General features: G+C 38.5%; 1 protein-coding gene across 1 annotated transcript in view; it reads left to right on the forward strand.

The window, feature by feature from the left end:
• TMPRSS11A (transmembrane serine protease 11A) overlaps window positions 1-20,446 on the forward strand; it is a gene marked incomplete at both ends in the record, with an annotated part of 38,978 nt that extends 18,532 nt beyond the window's left edge. Inside the window, 7 exons of the mRNA XM_080655839.1 lie at window positions 2,349-2,416; window positions 3,454-3,614; window positions 7,133-7,171; window positions 9,107-9,278; window positions 13,836-14,095; window positions 18,075-18,217; window positions 20,285-20,446. Of these exons, the coding sequence (XP_080511965.1) occupies window positions 2,349-2,416; window positions 3,454-3,614; window positions 7,133-7,171; window positions 9,107-9,278; window positions 13,836-14,095; window positions 18,075-18,217; window positions 20,285-20,446 (1,005 nt within the window). The remainder of the gene's footprint in view (window positions 1-2,348; window positions 2,417-3,453; window positions 3,615-7,132; window positions 7,172-9,106; window positions 9,279-13,835; window positions 14,096-18,074; window positions 18,218-20,284) is intronic.
• Between the last annotated feature and the right edge of the window lie 5,905 nt (window positions 20,447-26,351).

The following is a 26,351-nucleotide window of genomic DNA, read 5'->3' on the forward strand; positions in this document are numbered from 1 at the left end:
TATGTTCATGTTTGCTCTAATTTTTCCCTTCATAAATTTAGTTAGTGCAATATTCCTAGCCAGTCTGTGTCGTAGCATTTCTCAAAGTGTTTTCCTCAAGCTACCTGACCACCTGGAAATCCAGGCCTCACCCCAGACCTAATCAATGAGGCAAGGTCCTGGAATTTGAGTTATAAGGAAGAAAGTCCTTTATTACTATAATTACTGAAGTTACTTCTACCCAGATATTTCTTACGTTGTTATTTCAGCTCCTATCTTCCCAGACAGTTGAGTCATTCAAAGATGAAGCTGATGCTGGGTGTAGATAGTCTTCTCAGTAGCCATGTTGCCATATGAATGATATCATCCAGAGTCACAAACTTACTCCAATACCTTCACCAACAAGTTACACAGAGCCAGGGGATCAACTGTGGTTGGGATTCCAGAGAATAATTACAAACCAAATTTTGAAAGATATCCAACTGCTATTAAGTTTTCTTCTTTTTAATATTTTCACTTTTATCTCTGTTGTTCTTTGGTTTGTCTTTGCTTTTCTTTTGGATTTCCCCCAGAAAACTGAGTAATAGGACTGGTTGTGGAATACAAGAAAGAAGTGATTATAATAATGTCACTCTTGCAAAAACATATATTCCAAAAAGTTTCGTTACTAGTAAATAAACCCCTTACCTTCTCAGTCCCTTTAAGCTTTTATTTAAACACAAATAAAATTATACTTTGGATCCTAGCATTTTCTCTGTTTTCCAAGTGCCGCTTTTGATCTTAAATGAACAGCTATTACCAAATGCATATCTTTACATCTTTTATACTTTTTCTTTTAAAGTCAACCAACTAGTTATTTTATAATTTACTATTATGTGTTCTATAAAAAAATTGAAGTAAGGTGTATATCACATTTAACAGGGAGGTTGTGTGTTTGATGAGAAGAGACCTACAGACAGAAGACCTAGGTTTAAGTCCAAGTTTATTATTCACGTAATTCCAGAGAAATTCATATGATGTCTCTGAGTCTTAGTTTCATATTTAAATACTAGAGGCCCAATGCACCAAATTTGTGCTAGAGTAGGCTTTCCTTCCCCCGGCTGCCAGCACCGGCTTCCCTCTGGCACCCGGGACCCGGGCTTGCCTCGCAGCCCTGGATTCCTCTGGAAGGATGTATGGAAGGACATCTGGTCTAATTAGCATATTATGATTTTATTATTATGGAAAATAAGAATCAATATAATTCTTAGTTCACAGAGTAGGGATGACTAATGATGTTAAGGAAGTCGTAACGTATTCCTTGAGCCCTAAAACAGCCTTCCATTTATTTCTATCTTTTGTGTTTTTCAAAATGATAGTTGGTCTTCTTGCTCCTTCCATAAGGGTGTAGGACATGGTTTTTTGCACCTGTGGCTGATCTACCAAATGTGAAATGCAGTGCCAGCATTCTGATGACACTGTTGCCACCAAGTGGTCATTATAGGGTACTGCAAGCCAAATCTAGGTGTGATAAACCACAGCATAATAGTGCTATGACAAGCAATTCAAACTGTGCATATGGACTAAAACAGTAGCTTTTCTTCTCCTTCCTTGGTGACATAAAATGAGTAACACAATTCTTATCTAACCTGAAACACCATCTTACTCTTTCTTCCTCCTTGATTTACCCTAGAGCCCACAATCCACAACAACAATTTAAAAATCATTGGCTCTCTCCTAAATTCCTAATCCCTCTTTCCTACTAGTATACATACAGCTGAAGACCTGCAAAGAAATCTGAGATGTGAAATGCCCAGAGGGAGACTAGGGAGCCACCAGTAGTTGACTACCATAATATATCCAGCATCTTACATGTGTTTAATCTTTGAAACCCTAGGAGCAGCATACAATATCTTTGTCTTACAGGTTAAGAAACTAAGGCTCAAATGGAATCAGTTTGTGAGCAGCAGGATAGGCTTCAAACCCAGGAAAGAGCCAAGTTCTCTCCAGCACCTCTCAAGGCCTCCCTTCAAGCCCGGTGGCTGCTCTGTCATTTTCTGCTTTACCTTCTATGGCGTTTAGGAATTCTCTACCCAAGATACCTACACCAGCACATTCAGAATCACCTGGCCAAAGTCTTACAATATGAATGCCTAGGTCCCTTCCAGACCAATTTTAACTAAAACTCTGGAAGATAAACCCCAGCATCTGTAATTTTTTAAAATCCTGCAAATTACTCTGTTGTACTGTGAGGGTAGAGAACCACTGGTTTAAATAATGATATTACCCATGTTAAATTGTTTTTCTACTGCTTTAGTATTTAATCGGGAGTATATTCTTATTATGAAATATTTTATTAACACAAAGTTTCTCTCTTGTTGTAATAACAGGTGGATGAGATATTTATAGATTCGGCCTTGAATAAGCATTATATCAAGAACCGAGTAGTCAGACTGACGTATGTATGTTTGGGCAAAGGTGGAGTCACAGCCTAATGGGACAAAGGGCCAAGGAGACAGGGACCCTCATATATTCTGCATCTCTATGAGCTAGGCTTTGGCTATGGTTTCTCATAAACATAATCTCTACAACAGTCTCAAGACATAGCACTGATCACCATTTTGTAAAGGAGAAAATGAAAACTTGGGGCAGGGGGGAGGTTAAGTGATATGTTCAAAGTTCCCCAAGTGACAGTTTCCCAAGTGAAACAGAACCAGGATTCAATATCTGGAACTACCAGAATATGTGTCAGGGGAAAACCCAGCAGCATGTCACTGCAGGCACCATGTTGTATTTTTTTTGACAAATATGTCATTTCAAAAATATTAAGAAGGAAAAGTTGACTACAGTTTGGGACAATTAGTTTTACCTGTAATAAAGCCCCAGTGTCAGTGGGCACACCTAAACAAAAAGAGGTTTCTGTTTTAATAAATGTTCTGTTTGTTGTAGTGGAGGGGGAAGACTCATATCAGCTGCAGGAATTGCTCAGAGGTTTCTATTGTGTTATTTGGAAAGCACATAGCTGAACATATACATAATAGGTACAAATGTATGGGCCTGTATGACTCATCTTCTTAAAGAAAATGAATATATTTAGACAGATTTATTTGAAGGAAATAATCACTTTTCTCACCCATAGACTAATGCCTAGTAACAGACTTACTCCAAGTTCCTTACAACTTTGCTGACTAACTAGTGACCACCAGAAGAATTTTATAAAATGGGTAAATTCTATAATACTTAGGAGATAAAAGGAACATATTTGCTGAAACTTTCTGGACTTCGTGCCTTTTATTTTGAAATTCTGATTTGCCATAATATTCAAGCAACATTATCATAATCTTATGAACTCCTTTAAATTTGTAGCCATTGTCAATGAATTTTTGTGTGAGTCCAACAATTGAGGCATAATTCCGGGGAAGAAAATACAGGAAAATGTGTACGTTGATACCAGATTATTACTTCGAATAATCACCTTTCTCTTATGTCTCAAAGTCCAGAGGACGGTGGTGTGAAAGCAGATATCATTATGGTGTTCCAGTTCCCCTTTGCTGAGCAAAGGGCAGTAAGGAAGAAGAAAATCCATAGCATCTTAAACCAGAAGATAAGGATCACAAGAGCCTTGTCAATAAATGCCTCATCAGTGCAAGTTAATGGTAAGTAGGCACCTTTCTGTGTGATGTGAAATTCTCTATCAGGTTCATTTTGTGTCTCATCTTAAACTTACATGCCATATTTCTATTCCAAATATGAAATTCTGGGTGGGACCTTTCTAAACAAACGCATGTGTTTCTGTATATACTGAAATTATTACATTTAAAAAATGTATTTTTTATTGATTTCAGAGAGAAAAGGAGAAGGAGAGATAGAAACATCAATGATGAGGGAGAATCATTGATTGGCTGCCTCCTGCATGCCCCTTACTAGGGATCAAGCCCGCAACCTGGGCAGGTGCCCTTAACTAGAATCGAACCCAGGATCCTTCAGTCCACAGGCCAACATTCTATCAACTGAGCCAATCTGGCTAGGGCAATTATAAGATTTTTGTTAACTTTTTTCCTATGGGCATTTGGAAAATTATAAGATTGCTTTGGAGCCACTAAAGCAATCTTATAATTAATAAGTAAAAATTACCTAGAAAAAAAATTATTGAAACAATTATACTGTTATCACTTCTCTGAACTAGAGAATCAACTTTTATCAAGGCCCTGTCTGTGCCCTTTATATGCTGCATCTAATTTCTAGATCCTTATGAAGTAGGCAAATGTTATAGATGTGAATGAAGGCCTCAAAAGATTAAGGACTCTAATTGTTAAAAGGAGGCAAAATTCAAATCTAGATCTCTAATTTCTTGAGAGGCTTTATTTAAAATGGCTCTGTGGTCAAACACATTTTAGAAATTCTGTTTTTTAAGATTCATCTCTTAGAAATTCATTCCTTATTAGCATACCCTGATGAGTCCAGCTAGACAAAAACCTGTCCACCCTTGTATATTAAGCTGCATCTACTTCCGGCAGACAAATGCAGACTTCCCTACATATTCCAATGGACACCATCCTTAGCATCACAGAGAGAATCAGAGTGATTAATATCAGATGGGAAACAGGATGCCCTGCCCTTGTAAGGGTCTGACTGACTCTTCAAGAGGAAACCTGACCAGGAAGCAAAAATCTGAGTGAATGGGATGGGCAGGAGTTTGCTGATGTGGCAAAGAGTCAGCTACTCAAGGAATAAAGCTGTGGACCTCTCCCAACCCAAGGGGGAAGAAACTGTCAAGGGCTTAATCCACCTTCTTTGTCAGGTGGGAAAGCAAATGAATCAAGGTTATGAAATAGTGGCAATCCTGATAAGTTATATGGTATGTTCTATTTAATTCCCAATAACCAGTTAACTTACCAGGAATTTAAAAGCCTGACCTATCTGAAACTTGAAATGAGGTGTGAAATGGTCATGGATTGCTTGATCTTTTTGTTTCTTACAGACTCAGATTGTACACTGCAGTTTATTTTGATGACTAGAGTAGATTAAGGGTAGGATGCTGATGGAGAACCTGATTTAAGAGTTACCTGACTAATTCTAACCCCATTGAGTCACTGCAGAACTAACCAAGTAATTGGCCCAGGCCTTTGCTTCATTTTCTCATCTATAAAATTGTAATGATAATGTTTGTTCTTCCTGAAATCATAGAAATACCATGAGGATATAGGGGAAAACACACACACACACACACACACACACACACACGCACGCACGCACGCACGCACGCACATGTATATATGAACATATAGACTATTACCACGTAGAAAACTAGTAAATTGTGCATATGCTTTGGAAACTGAAAGCATTAATGTGAGTGACTGGTAATAGAAAAAGCTAGAACCTTGAAGGTTTCCAAATTTATAAATGTAAAAAGAGCAGTGTTTGTTAGCGCTTAGGAAAGGCCCATTTAGTGGAAAGCTCATTAAGAAACCTCAAGGCTGTTCTTACAGGCAAAAACATTGCTCTATAGAAACACTTAATTTGGGAGACTCCCAAGGAATAAAAAACTGCAGCCCAAGATTTATCCATAAATTTGCCAAAATATGTTTTTTGTTTTGACAAATAACTGTGTGGTGTGGGTCCTTCATGTGATGCAGTGTGTGAAAGCAAAGCCAAAGTCAACATCTTTGCATCGCAAATGCCATGGCTGTGGCAGAGCAGCTCACTGCCTACCTGCATTGGGAGCGCTCCCGCTCCCATCATGTTACTTGTAGGCTGTAGAGCCCTGAATACTGACTACATTACTCCCGACTCAGGGTTACTTTCAAGACTAGGGTGTTCATGTTTCTTTGTGCTCCCAGATGTGGAAAGTCAAAATATTGATACAAATTAGAAACCTTCAACAGCGAGTGACTTGTATATAGGTAGTTTACCTCTAGGTGTAATCATACTCCCTAAAAAGTCAACCCTTAAAAATCCAATTACACTTACAACCATTACACTTAACCTGGTATCATTCCTGGAAAAGAGATATTTGCATCGTGCTCAAACTAAACTGAAGAAGTTTTAACTGAAGAATTCTAACATTATACTATTTTCCATTTTAGTGCATTACTACGGTGCGGCATTTTAAATTTTTTTTAAGTGAAATAAGAAATTTACTAAAAACAGTATTTGACAGAAAATTGAGTTCCTTCCATAGAGTAAGCATTGAGAATGTGTCCTGAGAAATTGATTCTTCACCATATAATAATTTGGGCATGCCTTCAAGGGTATCTTTGAATTCAATATTTTCAAAACCCCAATTTACAGAGTTCATCATCACTAGTTTTCCAAGTGGGACTTATAGAAGGTGGAGAAAAATTCTTATTTTGTACAATGAGAAGTTAAATGCAGAAAACATGAGTCTAAACATACCACTGGTGGAAATTTGTATAAGTTTATCTTCATTCTACTCAGCAAACAATTTTATCTTGAAAATCATCAGTATTCAGGCAACCTTCCACCAACTTAACTTTAAGTATTCATGCTTTCTGTATCAGATCCCTAACTTTGTGGGAAATAAACAGAATTTAATTTCAGTTTGTGTTCAATAATTGATGTTGGATAAGAATACACAATAGTTTTTACTCTTCAGAAAAAATCATTTTGATCATTTAGAAGCTATGTTTTAGAAGTATTTTAAGTACAGTTCGAATGAGTGTTTTCAATGTGTTTTTTTTTATTATTATTATTCCTAAACCCTTTTACCAAAGAAAGGCTTCTGTGAACTCTTAAACAGAAGAGATAAAAGCAGACCTGCTCTGGTTGAGGCTGGGTTTGAGCCTCAAAACGTCATCTACTTGCTCCCTAGTTCCCCACTTTTTCTATCTTCTAAGATGAAATCCAAAGAGGGTGTTTTCTGCACCATTGGAAAACTACTGTTCTGTAGTAATATAAACTATTTGTGAATTTTAATATTCACTATTTGTGCCCTAATCACCCAGTGCTTGAGGTATTTTGCACCTAATTGGAGGTTGCCTATAAGTCTCTACAAAAATTGTGCACATATCCTGTTACATCTGGTAGCCATTCTCCTGACTGATGAGTACTGTCTAGAATCCATATATGGTCAGCACTTCCTGATAATTTCAGGTCATGGAGGCCAATCAGGAGAATGTCAAATTATTATTCTTTGTTCTATTTTGTTTTTCAGCAATGAGCTCATCAACAGGGAAGTTAACTGTCCAAGCATGTAAGTCTAGTTAGCTTATAAAAACAAGTTCTATTTCCACATCAGAAAGAACAATATCTTCAAATATTAGTTAATAATTTCCCATCCATGTCCCACTTTTCTTGGGAGAGAATAGCAATTGGGCAATATAGAAATACTTTTATTTCTAACTCTGAGATTGACCTTTTCTCATGTTTAAGAAAACATTTTACATGATTGAAATTTTGAGCATTTTGAAGAAGTTCTATATATACATATGTGTATATATATGTTTCTGGTTTGGAATAAATGGACTTGCTTTTCTAATTTTTAAATGCTATCAAATGTGCTTTCTGCTGAGAAATAAAATGAGAAAGTGAGACGGAGAGGAGATAGATTCCATTATCTGTGACTGACGTATACAATTTGCTTAATATATCTTACCTTTATGGTTGACAGCAGCTCCACTTGCTTATTTTACATCAGTGTAACCAAATTTTTTAAAGATTTTATAAAAGTGGTGATGAATTTGAGCAAAGCTGTTCACACATTCATCTATGTGTCTTACAAACACGCCACACTACACATTTTAATTCATTAATTAATTCATTCAACAAATACCATTTTAATATCTACTAAGTGCCAGGAAGTGAATATCATTGTGAATAAGACACAATACTGCTTCTAAAATTAAGAGTTTGAAGTTAGGGGAAGACATAAATAAATCAGGAAATGTTAAAATGGTGTGATAAATGCTATGACAGAGAAAGTGCACACTGCTATGAGAGTTAATCAGAGTTAGCTAACCTCGTCTTGTGGAGTCAGAACGTGATCTGAGACAGCAAAGAGGAGAGACCATGAACCAAATGACGAGTAGGATGGGTGTCCTGGCAGGGGAAGTATGTAAAAATGTCTTCTAGAAAGAAAGGACATGGTCATGTCTTGTAATTGCAAAATATCAGTGTGGCTGGAACACAGAATGGGAATTGAAGGTATCAGAAAGAGGCATGGTTAATAGTGATCAAAGACCAGAATCCTGCTGACACATTTTGACTTTATTTGAAGGGCAGTGAAAAATCACTAAAGGGTTTTACTCAGATCAGAAAGATCACTCAGTTTCAATGTGGAGAACAGATTGGAGGGACAAGACTAGATACAGGGAGATAAACTGGGACGCTGTAGAAGTCTTCCAGAGGAGAAAAATGGTAAACTAGAACAATGGCAGAGTGATGGAGATTTTAAAGTGACTGGCCACAGTTGGAGTGTAATCAATGCCAGTAAAATCAGTTTTCTCTTTTGGTACGTAATTAGTTAGAACAAGAATTGAAGCTAGTTTATTTTCCTTATTAGCAAGGTGCTAATAAAGGAGGCTGACTGTTAGCAGGAACCCTAAGCAGCAGACTAATCTCTGATCTGATGCACATAACAGAGTACATATTTATTCCCACCAATAGTGAATGTGATGTTTATGTGGAAACATGGAACCTCCATCCTGCAGGGTGAGGGACTGGTCACGATACATTACCTCAGGCACACTTTAAGAACTGGCCACTCAGAAAAATATAAAGAAGAAGGAGCTCCAACACATAGGCAATTACTTGTCTGGTCAGTTCTCTTGTGAGAGTTCATGTCAAAGTGACACTGTTGAATCACCTAAAATTGAGAAACAGTGATCTCAGTATGAGCTCCCAGGATATGTAGATAATTGATACCACAAGTCCTTAGGATACACACTTTGAAGTGTGCCAACCCTTTGCAGCTGTACATAGTTTCAGTAGGCAATATATTCCACATATATAAAGGGAGGGAAAAAATAAAACATCAACATATTGGTAAATACAGAGGACGGATATTAATATTGTACATGTTTATATAATGATAGATGCAAATACTGTATTGTAGTACTCTATTAGAGGTTCTTTGCATCAAAACAAAACTTACACATTTCTTAAAACTTAATAGTGTCATCTCTTTCAGGTTGTGGTAAACGGGTTGTTCCATTAATAGTCAACAGAATAATGTCCGGAGACATTGCGGCCAAGGCTGCCTGGCCTTGGCAAGCTTCCCTTCAGCGTGATAACGTACATCAGTGTGGGGCCACCTTGATTAGCAATACGTGGCTCATCACTGCAGCACACTGCTTTAAGAAGTAAGTTATATTAAGATGGACTCCACTACTGCTAAAAAAAAGTCTCTGAGATTTATTGTGTTCTGAGTAATAATATCCCCAAATATTACTGAGGTAAAATGAGAAAACTCAGGTTCTTTTCTAAAACAATGTTACGTTTGCATACTTATTTGAAAGTTGCAGGTGGAGTGAAGTAGTCATTGATTAGGTCCTCAGACTTCTTTCTAACTAGCTTCACTTTATGACCTTTTGCCAATACCAAATATCCTGGTAAGAAAAACAGAAATTTCAAAAGGACTTTATCTATACTAATAAAAGGGTAATATGCTAATTAGACTGGATGTCTTCCAGACATCCTTACAGACAAAGCCGGGCCCTGGACAAGCCACCTGCCCTGCGGTCCCGGGCACCAGGACCTGCGGCTGCAGCCAGGGAGAGGGCAAAGCCACCCATCCCCTGTTGCCCGCGGCTGTGGCAGGCTCAGGGAAGCCGGCCCAGTCCCGAGTGCTTGTAGCCAGCCAGAGGGAGAAAAGCCTGGATCCTGGGTGCTTGCGGCTGGCTAGAGGAGGGAATCCTGGGTCCCGGGTGTGGGGTCGAGGCAGAGGTGGTTAAGGGCAATCAGGCAGGTGGGCAGAGGGGTTAGGGCCAATCAAGCAGGCAGGCAGGAGAGTGGTTAGGAGCCAGCAGTCCCGGATTGTGAGAGGCATGTCCCCAAGGGGGTCTCGGATTGGAGAGGGTGCAGATCGAACTGAGGGACCCCCCTCCCCTGTGCATGAATTTCATGCACTGGGCCTCTAGTGTTAGAGTAATAGTAATAGCAAGAACTAAATGGTGTGCTTTAACATGTGAAAATTGCTTAGAAATTTCTGTTGGAAGATAACCTACTATGAGTTAATTCACAAAACTACAATTGTGATTTAGATTACATTAAAAGAAATTCAGAACCCAGAATAAATGAGATATCATACTCTTTGTTGGTCAGATCCTGCCTAAAATAGTGAATTCTGTCCTGGATAATACACTTAAAGAGAACTTGACAAAACAAAATGCTCTTAGAGTAGTAGCGAGTCCTTGGCGATAAAGAAAGGTGCTGGTATATCCATACAATCTTGCCACTCAAAGCATAGTTCATAGACCAGCAGCATTGACATAACTACAGAATTTGTTAAAAATGAAAGAATCTCAAGCCCTATCTCCACCCTACCGAATCAGGAACTGCATTTTAATTGGCTCCCCAGGTTATTTGTTTGTACTTCTGATAGAGATAATAAATAGTTATATTCACACTTGAGGCCCAGTGCAAGATATTCATGTGGTGGGGGAGAGGCCTCAGCCAAGCCTGTACCCTTCCAATCTGGGACTCCTCAGGGGATGTCCAGCTGCTGGACATCCCTCTCATAATTCAGGACAGCTGGCTCCTAACTGCTCACCTGCCTACCTGCCTGGTCACCCCTAACCGTCTCTGCCTGCTGGCCTGATTGCCCCTAACTGCCCCCCCATGACGGCCTGGTCACCCACAACTGCCCCCCTGCCAGCCTGGTCACCCCCAATTGTCCCCCAGCCAGCCTGGTTGCCCCTCACTGCCCTCCCTGCCAGCCTGGTCACCCCACGCAGCCTGCTGTTCGGTCGTTACTGTGAGGGCTTCCTGATCAATTTGCATATTACCCTTTTATTAGTATAGATATCTGAGATACTTTCCTGTGGAGAACTAGGTAATAAGTAAGAATTTTTCAACAGTCAGAGATGCTCAAAGATGAAAGGGATTTTGAGGTAAAGAAAGGAATATAAAAGCAATGATGTCCCCATCTGCAAAAGGGTTCAAGTGTAGACAATCTCCACTTTAGAGTGTTCTTGTAACAACAACTATCATCATTCATTAAGCCCCAATATGCTGAAAACATTTGGTTAGGTGCTTAATATTTGTTTTATATGATTCTTATCTATAGCCTCCTTTGCTTGCTAAACCCTGCCTAGAAGCCCCTTTTCAGTGAGGGAAATAAGAAAGGTTAAGTAACTTGCCCAAGGTCACAATGTTAGGAGATGGTAGAGTTGAACCCAAGAATATGACTTCCTCACGGCAAGTCCCATTTCCCAAGCACTGGGTCAGTGAAAGGACTACATGACTTTGTATGGCCTTTACTACTCAGATTATTTTATATTAGTGTAGTCTAATATTGAGTTATCACTTTAAGAAACCTCAATACATGATTTTTTTTAAAGCTAATAATCAACAGAATTCCTAGATCCTATTTACAAGGATGATTTTCAGACCAGATGTCACCACTTTGAATTTTACAATTTATTTGGGGATCCAAATTACTGTTTTATGCTTATCACCAGTAAATTGCATCTTATTGATTTGGGGCCAGGTATTTCTGGTTTGTAATCTGCATATGTAATAAACACAAATTGGTATCAAGCCATTGTTGGAAAGTGTTAGAATGATCACTCTCATTTGAGTAAATACAATTCTGTCCTTTGCATTTCCAAGTTCAAAATATCTAACTTATGTGAAGTTGCTCTAGGCGTTTTAAGTTGCAAGTGCCTATTTGTATCAATAAATCTCACAAAAGACTGATTTATAAATTTAAAATGTGAATATATTTATGCTATCTGAACAATTGTGTTTATAAACCAATCTTTTTTAGTTTTTCTCATTAGAATATTTTTGCACATAAAAATTCTATATAAAAAGCAAAATTTTAAATTTTCTCATAAATGAAAATAATCCCAGCACAATTAACAGCTATCAAATAAGACTTAATCCCCACTGATATGTTTATAATAAGTGCTTCTTTCTATGAAGCTACCTATTAAGAAATAGTTAGGTTGAGAAAGAAGTATCCATGTAGACAGTATTTGTCTCTTTGGTTATCCCTTATGGATGATGTTAAATTAATTAGTTAGTTAAGGAACATTTATCTTGCTTTTAATAAATAAATTTTGGTTGAAGACCATGTCCTATAAGTAAAAGAGTATAGAGAGGCAAGCAGACATGTGATACTAGGCAAATAGTGTAGCCCATCTAGGCCTTATTTCCCTTAAGTATAAAACACAGGCTTTACTAGATATTCTGTCACCTCTAAATGACCTTTCCAATCCCTGCATGCACCATTATCCACCAATTGCTCCAGCCCACAAGCTAGAAGTCATACACAATTGGCCATCTCTCACACGACCTCTGACAGCTTTTAACTCATCCGCTCTTACCATCCAACAATCTATTTTTCAGAATCAACATGTTTTTGTTTTTTTTTTAAATATAAATGAGACTCCAGTACTGTCATCTTAAAATCATCCATATCACTTGAATAAAATCCAGGCACTTTATTCATGACCTGTAAGGCACTCTAAAATCTGGTTCCTACCTACCTCTCCAACCTCACCCCCACCATTCTTCCTTTGGGTCCTGAACTGTAGCCTCTCTGGTCTAAAGAGTTGAGAAGTTTGTCTGGAAACTTGTCTTCCCATCTTCTCACAGCTCACTCCTTGTCAACCATGTATTAGTCCTATTGTCATGTCCCAAAAGAGCCTTCCCTAACTACCCCCTAGTACTCTATTCCATTGATCTATTTTATTTTATTCTTAGCCTTTGTCACTGTTTGGTTATGTACCTACTAGAGGCCTGGTGCATGAAAATTCATACACTTGGCGGGTGGGGGGAGGGTCCCTCAGCCTGGCTTGCACCCTCTCACAATCCGGGACCCCTCGGGTAGGGTCCCTAGGCCTGGCCCGAGATCAGGGCCTATCAGGGCTTTCCTTCCCCCAGCTGCAGGCAGGTGGCTCCACCCCCGCTGCTGCCACTGCTTGCCATCTGTGCAGCACTGCCTCCCACTCCCCTGCCACTGGTGGCCTCCTTCTGCAGTCGACAGGCATGGGGTGCGATGGCTTGGCTGGCCTGTGCCTCCCTCTGTGGGCAATCACTGGCTGTCCGCACACCTGCCACAGGGCTGCCACAGGTGGCCTGGGCCTCCCTTTCTTTGCTGGGGGATGGGGCCAGCCCTGCAAGGGGCCTTCTGCCTACCTGATCACCCCTAACCGCTGGCCTGCCTACCTGATCACCCCTAACCACTCTGCCTGCCTGCCTGATTGCCCCTAACTGCTTGCTTGGGGGCGGGGCCAGCCCGGCTAGGGGCCGTGGTGGTGGTTCTGGTCTCTGGTCATTCCAGTTGTTATACTTATGGTGTCTGGCCTTTTATTATATAGGATTTGTTAATTTGTTTCATTCTTTTTCCTTCACTAAGAATCTAACCTTTTCTGTCTTGTTCACCACTTTATCCTCAGCACTTTGAATAAGACTCAGCACGTAGATGTTCAATAAATATTGGCTGAAGAGATAAATGATATTTTACGTGCCTTTGCAGTTCTAAAATCTAATAATTCTGTATTAGATTCAGGTCTAAGATGCTTTTTGTATGTTTTATCCTTCAAAATAGTAGCAGTAGATTCCATTTAAATAGTCAAAGAAAGTTATTGGTGCAATCAAGTATTTTCAGGATGCTATTTTCTCTTTTATTAGCCTAATGCAATTATTGTAGTGCAGTTTATATAGTCTGTTCATTTGCTTATTTTTTCTAGGAATGCAAATCCACGTGAATGGACTGTTAGCTTTGGAACAACAATCAACCCTCCGCTAATGAAAAGAAATATCAAAAGAATTATTCTCCATGAGAAGTATCACTCCCCAGCAAGAGAGTACGACATTGCTGTTGTGCAGTTTTCTCCCAGAGTCACCTTTACGGATGACATCCGCCGAGTTTGTTTGCCAGAAGCTTCTGCATCCTTCCGACCAAATTCAACTGTCTATATCACAGGATTTGGAGCACTTTACTACGGTGGTGTGTATCTCAAAAATGATCACAGGGTGTGATTTAATTTCCATCAATATTGCCAGCCATTTCCACAACTTGGTTGGATTAGTTAGGGCTCCTGTTTCGCAAGTGACAAAAACTCAACTCAGATTAGCTAAAGCAAAGAATAATGATGAAATGGCAAATTTTGTCCTTGTAATTTGGAAATCAAGAAGTGAGTCTGGCTGGCCTCGCTGGTTTGGCTCAGTGGATAGTGCGTTGGCCTGCAGTCTGAAGGGTCCTGGGTTCGATTCCAGTCAAGGGCATGGGTTGCAGGCTCGATACCCAGTAGGGAGCGTGCAGGAGGCAGCCAATCAATGATTCTCTCTCATCATTGATATTTCTACCTCTCTCTCCCTCTCCCTCTCTGAAATCAATAAAAATGTATTTTTAAAAAAGAAAAAAGAAATGAGTCTGGCTTCAGACACAGCTGGATTCAGGACTTCTTATGATGTCACTAAATTTCTGAGTTTCTGAATCATTCCATTTCCTCGCTCTGTTTCCCCCTTCATATGGAGGGATTCCAGCTCCAAAGTGGCCAACAGCAGCTCAGGATTTACCTCCTCTCCACCTATAGAGGCCAAGGGAAGAAGATGTCTCTCTCCTTGCCAGAATCTATGTTAATCCCTGAAAATATCTCTTTTGGCCCAGCTTGTGTCCAGGGGTACTCAGATTGATTGGCTAACTCAAATACTCAGACCTATGCCCACACCAAGAAAGACAGGTGTGTGGTAGCCCGGTTAGCATCACATGGAATGAGGGAGAGGCAGTTTCGCTTTAAGGAAGACTTAAAAGGTGGTTCCTTCAGCAACAATAAAATCTATTTCTGCGTGCCGTTCTCTATGCAATACCAGGTATTGCCCTCTCTAAAAATATTTAATTTAATACTAACTTAATCTCCTAACAAGTAAAAATGATTTGTATGCCCCCAAAATATTCAAAAATAAAATCATTTTTACTTGTTAGGAGATTAAGTTAGTATTAAAATCTGGTCCAGGTACATACATATACAACAGCGAGAGGGTTTCTTGAACTCTGGGCTTGAGAAGATGAGAAAGGGCTTTCTGAGAATGACAAAATTCATTCACAGAGCTCTATACAATTTAAATACAATAAACTCTAAAGAATAAACCTTTAATTCTCAGTCTCTACTAAGAAACTAGGAATACCTTTCACTAATGTGGCCCAGAATAGATGTTCCATGTGGTTTCCTTCCCTATTATACGAGCTGAGAAGCGTGTTGCTTTCTTTAAGGCAATATAACTAGTCATAGAAATTATTATCCATTGTTTTTTTGTTTTTTTAATTCCAAGGGTGGCTGAGTAGAGCTGTAGGCCTGACACCTCTATGTCTGCATTCTATCTGAGGGGTTTCGTCCTAAGGCAGAGTTTGCATTCTCTGCTTCAGGATGACAGGAGGGACATCTCGGATTCCTTTTGGCATGGTGAGAAGAAACATTCCTGGCTTGGAGTCTGAGGCTGGTATAGAACCATACCTAGCATAATACTTTTTTGCATAGCAATAGAATCTGACTGTCATTTATAGAACACCATACCAAACAACAACAACAACAAATACTCTTTCAAGCACCCATGGACATTCACCAAGATAGGCCATATCTACGTCCATAAAACAATCGTACACACACTTTAAAAAATTGAAATCATACATGGTATACTCTCTAGTCATAATGGAATCAAACTGCAAACTGGTAACATGAAGCTACCAGGAAAATATACAAATGCTTAGAAATTAAACAACTCCCTTGTAAATAATCCATCGGTCAAAAAGGAAGTCTTGAAGAAAATTTTAAGTATACACAGAATTGAATGAAAATGAAAAACAAAATACCAGTATATACAGAATGCAGCTAAAATAGTGCAGAGAAGGACATTTACAGCAAATGTGCAAATTAGAAAAGCAGAAAGGTCTCAAATCAATAATCTAAGTTCCCACTTCAGGTAACTAGAAAGGAGCAGCAAAATAAACCTACAATAAGCAGAAGGAAGGAAATAATAAAGATTAGGAAATGAATAAAAACAAAGGCAAGAAAACAATAGAGAAAATTAATGGGAAAAAAGTGAATTCTTTGAAAAAAAGTCAATATTCAGCATTCTCACAAGAGGTGAGAAACAGTTCAGGGAGTTCCAGGATTTATTTAAAACAGCAAGCAAAGTCTTGATTGGGATTGTGGTCTCATTTGCAGCTCTGGGTTCTCTTCAAAGCTCATTGATTGGTGGTGCAATTCAGTTGCTTGCAGCTATAGAACTTCTGACAACTGCTTGTTCAATGCCATTAGGAAAGTCTTCACACCCAGGGAAGGCCTCAGCCCTTTTTAAAAGGGCTCATCTGATTAGGTCAGATGATATTGGAAAGTTTCCCTTTTGATGAACTCTGTCAAACGGAATTCATCTTAGTTTACACCTAAAAAATTTCCTCACCTGTGCCTCATACCATAACCTAATCATATTCATGATACACATTATATTCAGAGATTTCACCCATATTTGGGGGTAAGGAGATCACAAAGAAATCGTGGGGATTATTACTGAATTCTGTCTATTAGTGTCAGTTTCCCAGTGACTATAAGGTTTAACGTAAGGATCTGTGAATGCTTGTGATATTCTTTGTCTGTACCATAGTTATCTTCCTGCCATAATATTGGTTTCTATAATTCAGAATCTAGTTTATAATCTGGAGCCCCAAACTTACAATACATAAAAAAATGAAATCATTGCCTTTAAATATCATTTTATGTGTGAAAGTTCTTCATAAAATGCAAAGGATAAAATAAATATACATAGTGTTACAGTTATTTTATCAAGCTAAGGGAGAAAACTAGACCTACAAAGTTCTGGAAATAAACTAAAGTCCACAAATATAAATATTATTTTTAAAAATTAATGTCTTCCTAAATATATAAACTGATCATGTTTAAGGGAAAGATACAAAGATTTTTCAGGAAAAGAAACAAAATGGTATTTCTTGCTAGTATAGCTATTTATAAAAATATGATAAGGCCCCCCACCTAGCCAGTTTGGCTCAGTGGATAGAGTGTTGGCCTGTGGACCAAAGGATCCCAGGTTCGATTCCGGTCAATGGCACATACTGGGTTGCAGGCTCCTCCCTGGCCCAAGCCTTGGTTGGGGTGCATGCAGGAAGCAACCAATTGATGTGTTTCTCCTACATCAATATTTCTCTCTGTCTTTCCCTCTCTCTTCCACTCTCCCTAAAAATCAATGAAAAAATATCCTTGGGTGAGGATTAACAAAATGTGATAAGGCCCTAGCTGATGTGGTTCAGTTGGTTGGAGCATCATACCATGCACCGAAAGGTTTCGGGTTTGATTTCTGGTCAGGACACATGTCCAGGTTGCTAGTTCAATCCCTGGTCAGGTCACTTGTAGGAGGCAACCAATCAATGTTTCACTCTCACATTAATCTCTCTCTCTCTCTCTCTCTCTCTCTCTCTCTCTCTCTCTCTCTTTCTCTCTCTCTCTCTCTCCCCCTTCCTCTTTCTCTACAAATCAATAAAAGCATGTCCTCAGACCCCACCAGCATGACTCAGTGGTGAGCATCGACCTATGAACCAGGCATTAACGATTCAGTTCCTGATCAGGGCACATGCCTGGGTTGCTCAATCCCCAGTGTAGGGTGTGCAGGAGGCAGCCTATTAATGATTCTCTTTCATCATTGATGTTTCTATTTCTCTCTCCCTTCCTCTCTGAAATGAATATTTATTTAAAAAACATGTCCTCAGGTGAGGATTAAAAAATGTGATATGGATAAAAATCATTTAAATGTGCCAGGTTTTAAACAGAATTTTATTTTCCTCTGGAAACTGCTTACATTAAACTCATGCTGTGTTGACAATTTCAGTATGAAAAAGATTAGAATAATGTTTGCTCTCTTCATTCTAACTAAGAATGCTGACTGTAAACACTAAAATGATTTTGTTTTTCCTTAAGGGGAATCTCAAAATGACCTTCGAGAAGCCAAACTCAAGATGATAAGTGATGATGTGTGCAAGCAACCAGATGTATATGGCAGTGATATAAAATTTGGGATGTTTTGTGCTGGATATCTGGAAGGCATTTATGATGCCTGCAGGGTAGGCAGAGAGACATTATTTTTATATCATTAACTCAAATATTTTTTATCTGAATTAAGAAATATTCTATGTTCTTTATACTAGTACAAAATACAGGTATCTTATCAGTTCAAAAATTTCTAAATGCAAATTTCACAACATACATATTTTTAGATGTTTTGTTACACAAAATAGGCAGAGTTCCTTTGATAGTGTCAAACAAACTAACCAAGAAAATTAAATGTCCTTGCCCTAGCTGGTTTTGCTCAGTGATAGAGCGTCGGCCTGTGGACCAAAGGGTCTCGGGTTCAATTCCAGTCAAGGGCACGTACCTTGGTTACAGGCTCCTCCCCAGCCCAGGGCTGGTCCAGGAGGCAACCAATCGATGTGTTTCTCTCACATCGATGTTCCTGTCTTTCCCTCTCTCTTCTACTCTCCCTAAAAATCAATGGAAAAATATACTCGGGTGAGGATTAAAAAGAAAAATAAATAATAAAATTAAATGTCCTTAATACTAGAAGACCAAAGATTCATAAAACTCTTTTATTAAAGAGCTCACATATAGGAAGGAAACATTCAGGAACAAAGAACGATGATGTGATGTTATAAATGATATTAATGAAGAGCAAATATTTTTACAGCAAGTATCAGAAAGATCACATTTAAATGAGGCTTGAAGGATAAATAACACTTGTCCAATTATAGAATAAGAAAATGATATTATAGAAAAGAGGAAGAGCATAGCCACAATTATAAAGGTGTGAAACTACAATTCATATTTGAGGGGACCCCAGGCAACCTGTTGAGTCTCACATAGGAGGATGAGAGGTAAGAAGTAGCAAATGCTCAGAAAGTGAGTTAGACGATGCTGTGACTACCCAGTGCCCTTACCATGTCCCCCTCTGTCGTCCAATATCTATTCTGCATGTATGTGTTCTGACAAGGTACAAAAGTGTGTTTCTTCCTGGAGGCACTTGCTCTATAACATGAGATCCTTGAAAATTCCAAGGAGGTGATTCTCTACCTGATAAAATGATGGGGTTATTAATATCAGGTGGCAGCAAGCCCTTCCCAGAGTCCCACAGATTACAAAACATAGGAAGCCTCTGTCAGAAAAAGGTATGCTACATACATGTACATGTAGCATATAGGCTGGGGAAGAACAGAATCTGACACACACCTGGCTCAGTTGTTAAGAATGTGGAGGAAGGCAGCTAGAATTCAGGGAATCCCAAGAGAGGCCCATGCCATGACAGATAAGTGGAAGGTGGCAACAGGAGTCTAGGAGCAGACAAGATATGGGAATCTAGGCAAACGTTGAGATTAATGATAAGCCTCAGGAAGGATTGGTGCTCATGAAGAGCCTTCCCTGGATTGGGAAGCAGACATAAGATTCCTAACCTATGACTGTGCAAGTGAGTAATAAGCCAGAATTATACAAAAAGTGAGAAAGTTATCAAGGAAGGGACTCAGGCACCAAGACAAGAATACAGCATTTGTACTGGGGTATATGGTGTGGGGCTTAGTCTGTCTGAGCAAACAGAAGTCCAAGCACCCTACTTAGAGTCAAAAGAAAAGCAACATCAGCTTGACTTTCTGTGTTATGTATTTGAAATTTGTTAAGAGTAGATCTTATGCATTCTTACCTGCCCCCTCCACATAAATACACACACACACACACACATACACACAGTAATTATGTGAGGGATGGATGTGTAATTAACCTGATGGATATGTTAGTTAACCTGATGGCCTGTGCCCTCTCGCAATCTGGGACCCCTCAGGGATGTCGGAGAGCCGGTTTCGGCCCAATCCCTCAGGCCAGGCGAAGGGACCCCACTGGTGCACAAATTCGTGCCCTGGGCCTCTAGTATATCTATAAAGCTGAAAAATTAAAATGTCAACATTGAAATTTTATAGACTTTTTAAAGGGTTTTATAACTTTTAAAATACATGTTTCAATTAATTATCCTGTAATTGGTAATCTATACATATGCCTAATAATAAAATATGTGCTTCATCAGAATATCTTAAGTAATAAGCTTTATATTTAACTAATATTTTCTTTCTCTCTTTTTTTTCCTTCAGGGTGATTCTGGGGGACCATTAGTCATAAAAGATCTTAAAGATACCTGGTATCTCATTGGAATTGTGAGCTGGGGAGATAACTGTGGTCAAAGGAACAAACCTGGAGTCTACACAATGGTGACTTATTACCGAAACTGGATTGCTTCAAAAACAGGCCTCTAAATTACTGTAAAAGTTCAACATCGAGAGCTGTATGCAGGCCACACATGTATGAGAACCCAAATATTCAGTGAGGTTAAATGACTGGACCTAGGAACACAGAACATATGTCACTATTTATTTTAGAATCACTCTAATCAACCAATAACCCATAGCCAATTCATAAAGAATTTAAATTTGTAAAGTGGTGGGTCAATTTAGCCTGGCTTCAAAAATACATCAGAGCTACTCAGCTCTTAAAATCACACAAGATGGAGCATAAAAGAGGAGCAATGCACTCTACTGAGGATAATCCATGAGATTTGTCAGGGGTGTCACCTTAAGTGGGTAAGTTTTCAGAGAGTTCAGGAAACCTTTATATAATCTCCAGAACTCACAAATACCTTTTTTTCTTTTTTCTCATTCTTCCAGGTTTTCCAAAGAGATTTTCCACCATAAGAAACTATTTTTTTTTTTTACTTATAAACTCATTGGAGGGATCTTCATAAAAGAAAGTTATATCTGGGAAACAAAGTTCTGTGATAAATCAAGCCAGAGATCTTACCTTTTTATGTTGGTTCTAATCTCCTTAATTTGTGGTGATTTTCCACACACACACACACACACACACACACACACACACACACCTATCCCTACCCTACAGATAAACTCAGAGAAAGCCTGATTAATGAATAAGTATATATATATATTAATTAACTAATCAAAAATATATTTTTGTTATAAGAAATTTGGGGGAATGTGATAACTTTATGAACAGTCCCAAAACAATGCCACAACATTTTGATATTTTATAGATGCTTTTACATGTTTGGACCAACAAGGGGTGATTTGTAGATTATTATTGTAAGGTTAGATGCCTAGAAAAAATTTAAAAATTGGCCAATACACTAAAGAATCAAAGAGCATCGCCTTTCTAGATAGAAATCAAGTGTCTTTGTGTTGCTGCAGCCGATTATCCCCTAATACTTGTGGTAGCCTGACACTGCAACCATGAAACCCTAGTTTAAAAAGAAGTTTTAAAATAAATACAAATTTTGAAGACCTACCACACAGAACACATGGACAACGTCATCTGAAAGAACAAACATGCCCCCTAAATGAAGAGCCTGGTGAAGACATTGGGAAAGTCAAGCTCATGTATTTGATGATACAATTGAATGAAGGCTTTGTGGGAACTTACTCTATGTGACAACACCAGCACCTTCAGCTCTGCAGTGTGGTGTCAGTTATTCACGTAGTCCAAATATTGGGAAATTGAATTACCTTACAATACCTTACGTAAGCCAAAGCATTGGGAAATTGAATTACCTTACAATAATTTCCCCCCATGTGCTATTGAGAAGGCATGAAAATAACCCTGAAATAATGGAAATTTACAGTTTACTCACAAAAAAAATTAAAAAAAAAATTGATCCATAACTTAGACTCACAAACGTTTAAAAATTAGAAAAGACTGTACAAGTCATGCAGGCCAGCACATATGGTTCAGAGAACGGAAGCCAGGAAGCATAAATGACTTGGTGAGGCCTACATAGCCAGTATCCAGCGAGGGCCGTGAACCCAGGTACCAATTTCACATGCTCTTTACCTTTCAAAGCATCTTTTTTTAACATCAGATCTATAAAAGTTTCAACAAGGGCTATTATTGAATCTATCTTAAATTAGGAAACTCTTAAGAAATTAATTTTAAATGATGAAATTCACTCAGGCAGCTGGCTGCCAATTCTCAGAACTCACTTCAAGATAAAGTTGCTTGTTTATAGGCAAAACTATACACAGACATATAAATTATTCTATATTTCGGTGGTATATAATTCTGACTTGATGTTAAGATTCAAAATAATCTTAGAGTTATAAACTTTGTATTTCTAAACTGTTTGGTGCAGCATTTCGTTCTGAGACATGTGCAAGCAAATATTGATATGTCATTGTAAATCAATAATAAAGTTGGTGGTCAGAGCATTCTATAAATACCATTTAATCTGTGGTAGGCCAATAGTATGAATCTTTCTTTCAACTGCTCTTAAGAATTGCCTGTCTTCCTTCCTTCCTTCCTTCCTTCCTTCCTTCCTTCCTTCCTTCCTTCCTTCCTTTCTTTTTTTCTTTCTTTCTTTCTTTCTTTCTTTCTTTCTTTCTTTCTTTCTTTCTTTCTTTCTTTCTTTCTTTCTTTCTTTCTTTCTTTCTTTCTTCCTCACCAGAGGATATTTTTCCCATTGGTTTTTCAGAGTAAGGGAGTGAGGGAGGAAGAAAGGGAGGAAAGGAAAAAAGAGAGAGAAACATCGATTGGTTGCCACCCGCAGACACCTGGCAGAGGCCAGGAATGGAACCTGCAACCCAGGTACCTGCCCTTGACCAGAAATCAAACCTGAGACCCTTCAGTGTGAGCCGATGCTCTAACCACTTACCAACACTGGCCAGGGCTGCATTTCTTTTAAATAACTAGTTTGGGTCACGCTGAAGCAAGGTTTCTCAATCTTGGCAGTTTTGACATTTTGGCCTAGATAACTTGTGAGGGGCTATCCTATGCAGTGTAGAATATTTAGCAGCACCCTGAACTATGCTGCTAGCAGAAAATATAAAATATGATATTTCCTCATTACCAAGGTGAATCTTTTTTTATCAATATGTTTAGGCAGAGAACAGGAACTAAAAGCTAAATATTATGCAGCTTAAAATTCTGTGGAAACTGATGGTGATAAAGGGCCAGTACAGGCAACGACTAATAACTTCAGGAGGGTATTGGAGACCTCCAGGATAGTATTATGCTGATGTTAGTAGCCTTGAAATATGTGTTCTGGGTTTGGGCATGCTAGACGTTATGCAGTATGCAGGGTTGCTGAGGGTCCCTGTAAAACCTGCTGAATATTTTGCATGGGCTGTAGTGATCAACTAGAGTAGCTTCATGGTACAGAGAAAGCACTAGGATGAGTACCTCCCGGACTGAGAGATGTGGTCACTGCCCTCATAGAACAGACTGCTCTCTCGGCCTCCCAGAGCCATCTCAGGAGGCTCTGGCTTTCGGCTGGGCACTACTGTCCAGGAGTTCTCCTGCTTCCCTTTACGGGACCTTAGTAGGAACCTGGAGGCTACAGGACATCCACATTCTCAAGTTCTTTAGATTTTCCTAGGAAACGTCTCTTTGACCTTTCACTGGTAACCTGGCTTCCAGGTTTGGAGGAGTTGTCTGGCAGTTTTGAAACTCTACTCCAGTGAACACAACACAGCTAAAGCAGCAATGGCTGTTACCATGGTAGTACAGGCCACAGATATCTGGTCACATCATTCCATGATGCTGGCTCCCCACAAAGGAATATTTCTAAATCTTAAAAGCATGCTTGGTCTTGAAGAAATAAGGCATTTTATCTTTGTGAGAATGCTTTCCTGGAGAATTTGATATGAGTGGAGAAGAGATACTGTTTCAATGATGGAAGGTAGGGTTAATTTAGGGAAGGAGATTGGGTTAATCCTGTCACTATGTACAGGAACTACAGTTATCTCTAGGGTTCCAGACAAACCTCCTTCCCACATAAAGGTTTGTCTTCTGGGGTATGTGTGTGTTTAGAGAAGTATGAAATGAATGAATGAGAACCTTAAATTTTTTTTATCAACCTTGAAGATCCCAATGATAAAACTATTATCAATTATCTTGCTAGAACCGTGTACTAGATGGGGAGAGCACTCAGTGTTCCTATCAGTTGCTCTTCCTGAAATTGTTCTAAAAGGGGTAATGTAATCTGGCTCCATCATACACAACACCATGGTGGTCCAGCACAAGGCTTTACCTGTGCCTTCAACACCCAGAGCTCCTTAGCTTTCCTGGATTCTGTTGGGCAACTAGGGAATAGGACGGAGCATGGAGAAGCCCCTTCTAGGTCAGAAGTCTGGCTCACAGCTAACCACAGCTCTGTTTCTTCTCTTCACTTTGTCTGAGGCAAGAAATCCAATTCCTGGTACAAAACACAAACATTATCCCTGGCTGTTCATGACAAACACTCTAAAAAACAGCAGAGCCCTCACATGCCTTTCATTGGGCCATTTAAGGACCTAACAACATACTCTGATTACACAAGCTCCTAGTTTATCCATATTCCTTATATCCTTCTCATTTAGATGCCTCTGAAAAATGAGATCAACAGATTATAGCACAGGACAAATAATAAAAACAAAATAAAGCCACAGACTGGATTTCAAGGTGACCTTGATAGCTTCTCCCTGATCCATGACTACAATCTATCCCTAATCCCGGAAAACCACAGTATTAAGTGTTTCTGTCCAAAAGCCCTGGAAACAAATAAGGATGAATCAGTGGAAAGGTCCCTGTATTACTAAAAAAAAAAAAAAACAAAAAAAAAAAACATGCAAGTGCATGCTCTTCTAACTGTGAGAATTATTACCTTGTATCAGAAGGGTGTTATGATACATCTTCATGGTTCCAAATGACCTCAAACCCAGTTCAAGTACCTGGCTAAAGTCACATATTTCAGAGTTTGGTAAAAGAGTAAAACACTAATACAAAACCTGTCCATTGATGACTAGTTAGACCAATTGGATTACAGAATATAGGTTCAAATAATCTTTTAAAATATTTGTAAAACATTACACTACCAAATCACACATCTGCTAGATGATGGATAATATGACATAGGAGTAAACAATATGAAGTTAAACAGAATTTATTTGAATCCCGGCTCCACAACCTACCACTGAATGACAATGAGTCTGTTATTTGAACTTCATGATGGTTAGTTTTGCATGTCATGTTGACTGGGTCACTGGGCCCAGATAAGTGATTAAATATTATTTCTAGATGTTTCTGTGAACATGTTTTAGATATTATTAACATTTTCCAGCTTTATTGTGATATAATTGACAAAGAAAATTATGTATATTTAAAGTTGACAGCATGATGATATGGTAATACATACAATGTGAAATGATTGCCAAATTAGCTAATTAACATACCCACCACCTCACATAGTCACTTTTACAATACAGCATTAACTATAGCCACAATGCTGTCCACTAGGTTGCCAGGGGTTGGGAGGTGGGGGAAATGAGAAGATGTTGGCTAAAGGGTACAGACTTTTAGTTATAAGTACCAGGATCTAATGTATAGCATGCTGACTATAGTTAATGACACTGTACTGTATACTTGAAGGTTGATAGAGAGTAGAAATTTAATGATCTCATAACAATAACCACAATAAAATTATAATTAAGTGAGGTGAAAAATGTCTTAACTAACCTTATTGTGGTAAACATTTTACAATTTTGTGTAGCAAATCATCACATTATACACATTAAACTTACACAATGTTACATGTCAAGTATATGTCATTAAAACTGGAGGAAAATAAGTAGATTTTTTTTTAATTTAGCAGTAAACACCCAGAAAAACAAGTGGGGAAAGTAACCTGTTCAAAATAACAACAACAACAAATCCAACAAAACAAAATCAAGAAATTTACTTAGACAATTCTCCTCACCAAAGTGGGAAAAACCCAAGTTTGATGAAAGGTCTCTATAACTAAAGAGCTAGTAGGACATGTTATGTATATTATAAGTAAAGCAAAACAAAAAACATCATTTTCACATGCAAACCCCAAATTGAAGATCATGAGGGCAAACACTTTATCACAAGGGATTGATTTGTAGTCTACATAAGCAACCCTATGTAGCTTATTCTAGAAAAGATAGACCCAGGGGTTTACTTATTCAAATATAGTTAATAATTTCTCATAGCTAGATTGGTATATTTCTTAGAGTTTTACCAAAATTTGTATTAACCGAGATCATGTCAGCATTATAAAATTCACTGAAAATATTTTAGCATGTTCTATACTTGGGAACAGTTAAGATAGCATAGGCAATAACTGTTTTGGAAATGCTGATTCCAGATGTTTTTAGA

This window comes from Plecotus auritus, assembly GCF_963455305.1.
Source record: "Plecotus auritus genome assembly, chromosome: 1".
NCBI lineage: Eukaryota > Metazoa > Chordata > Mammalia > Chiroptera > Vespertilionidae > Plecotus > Plecotus auritus.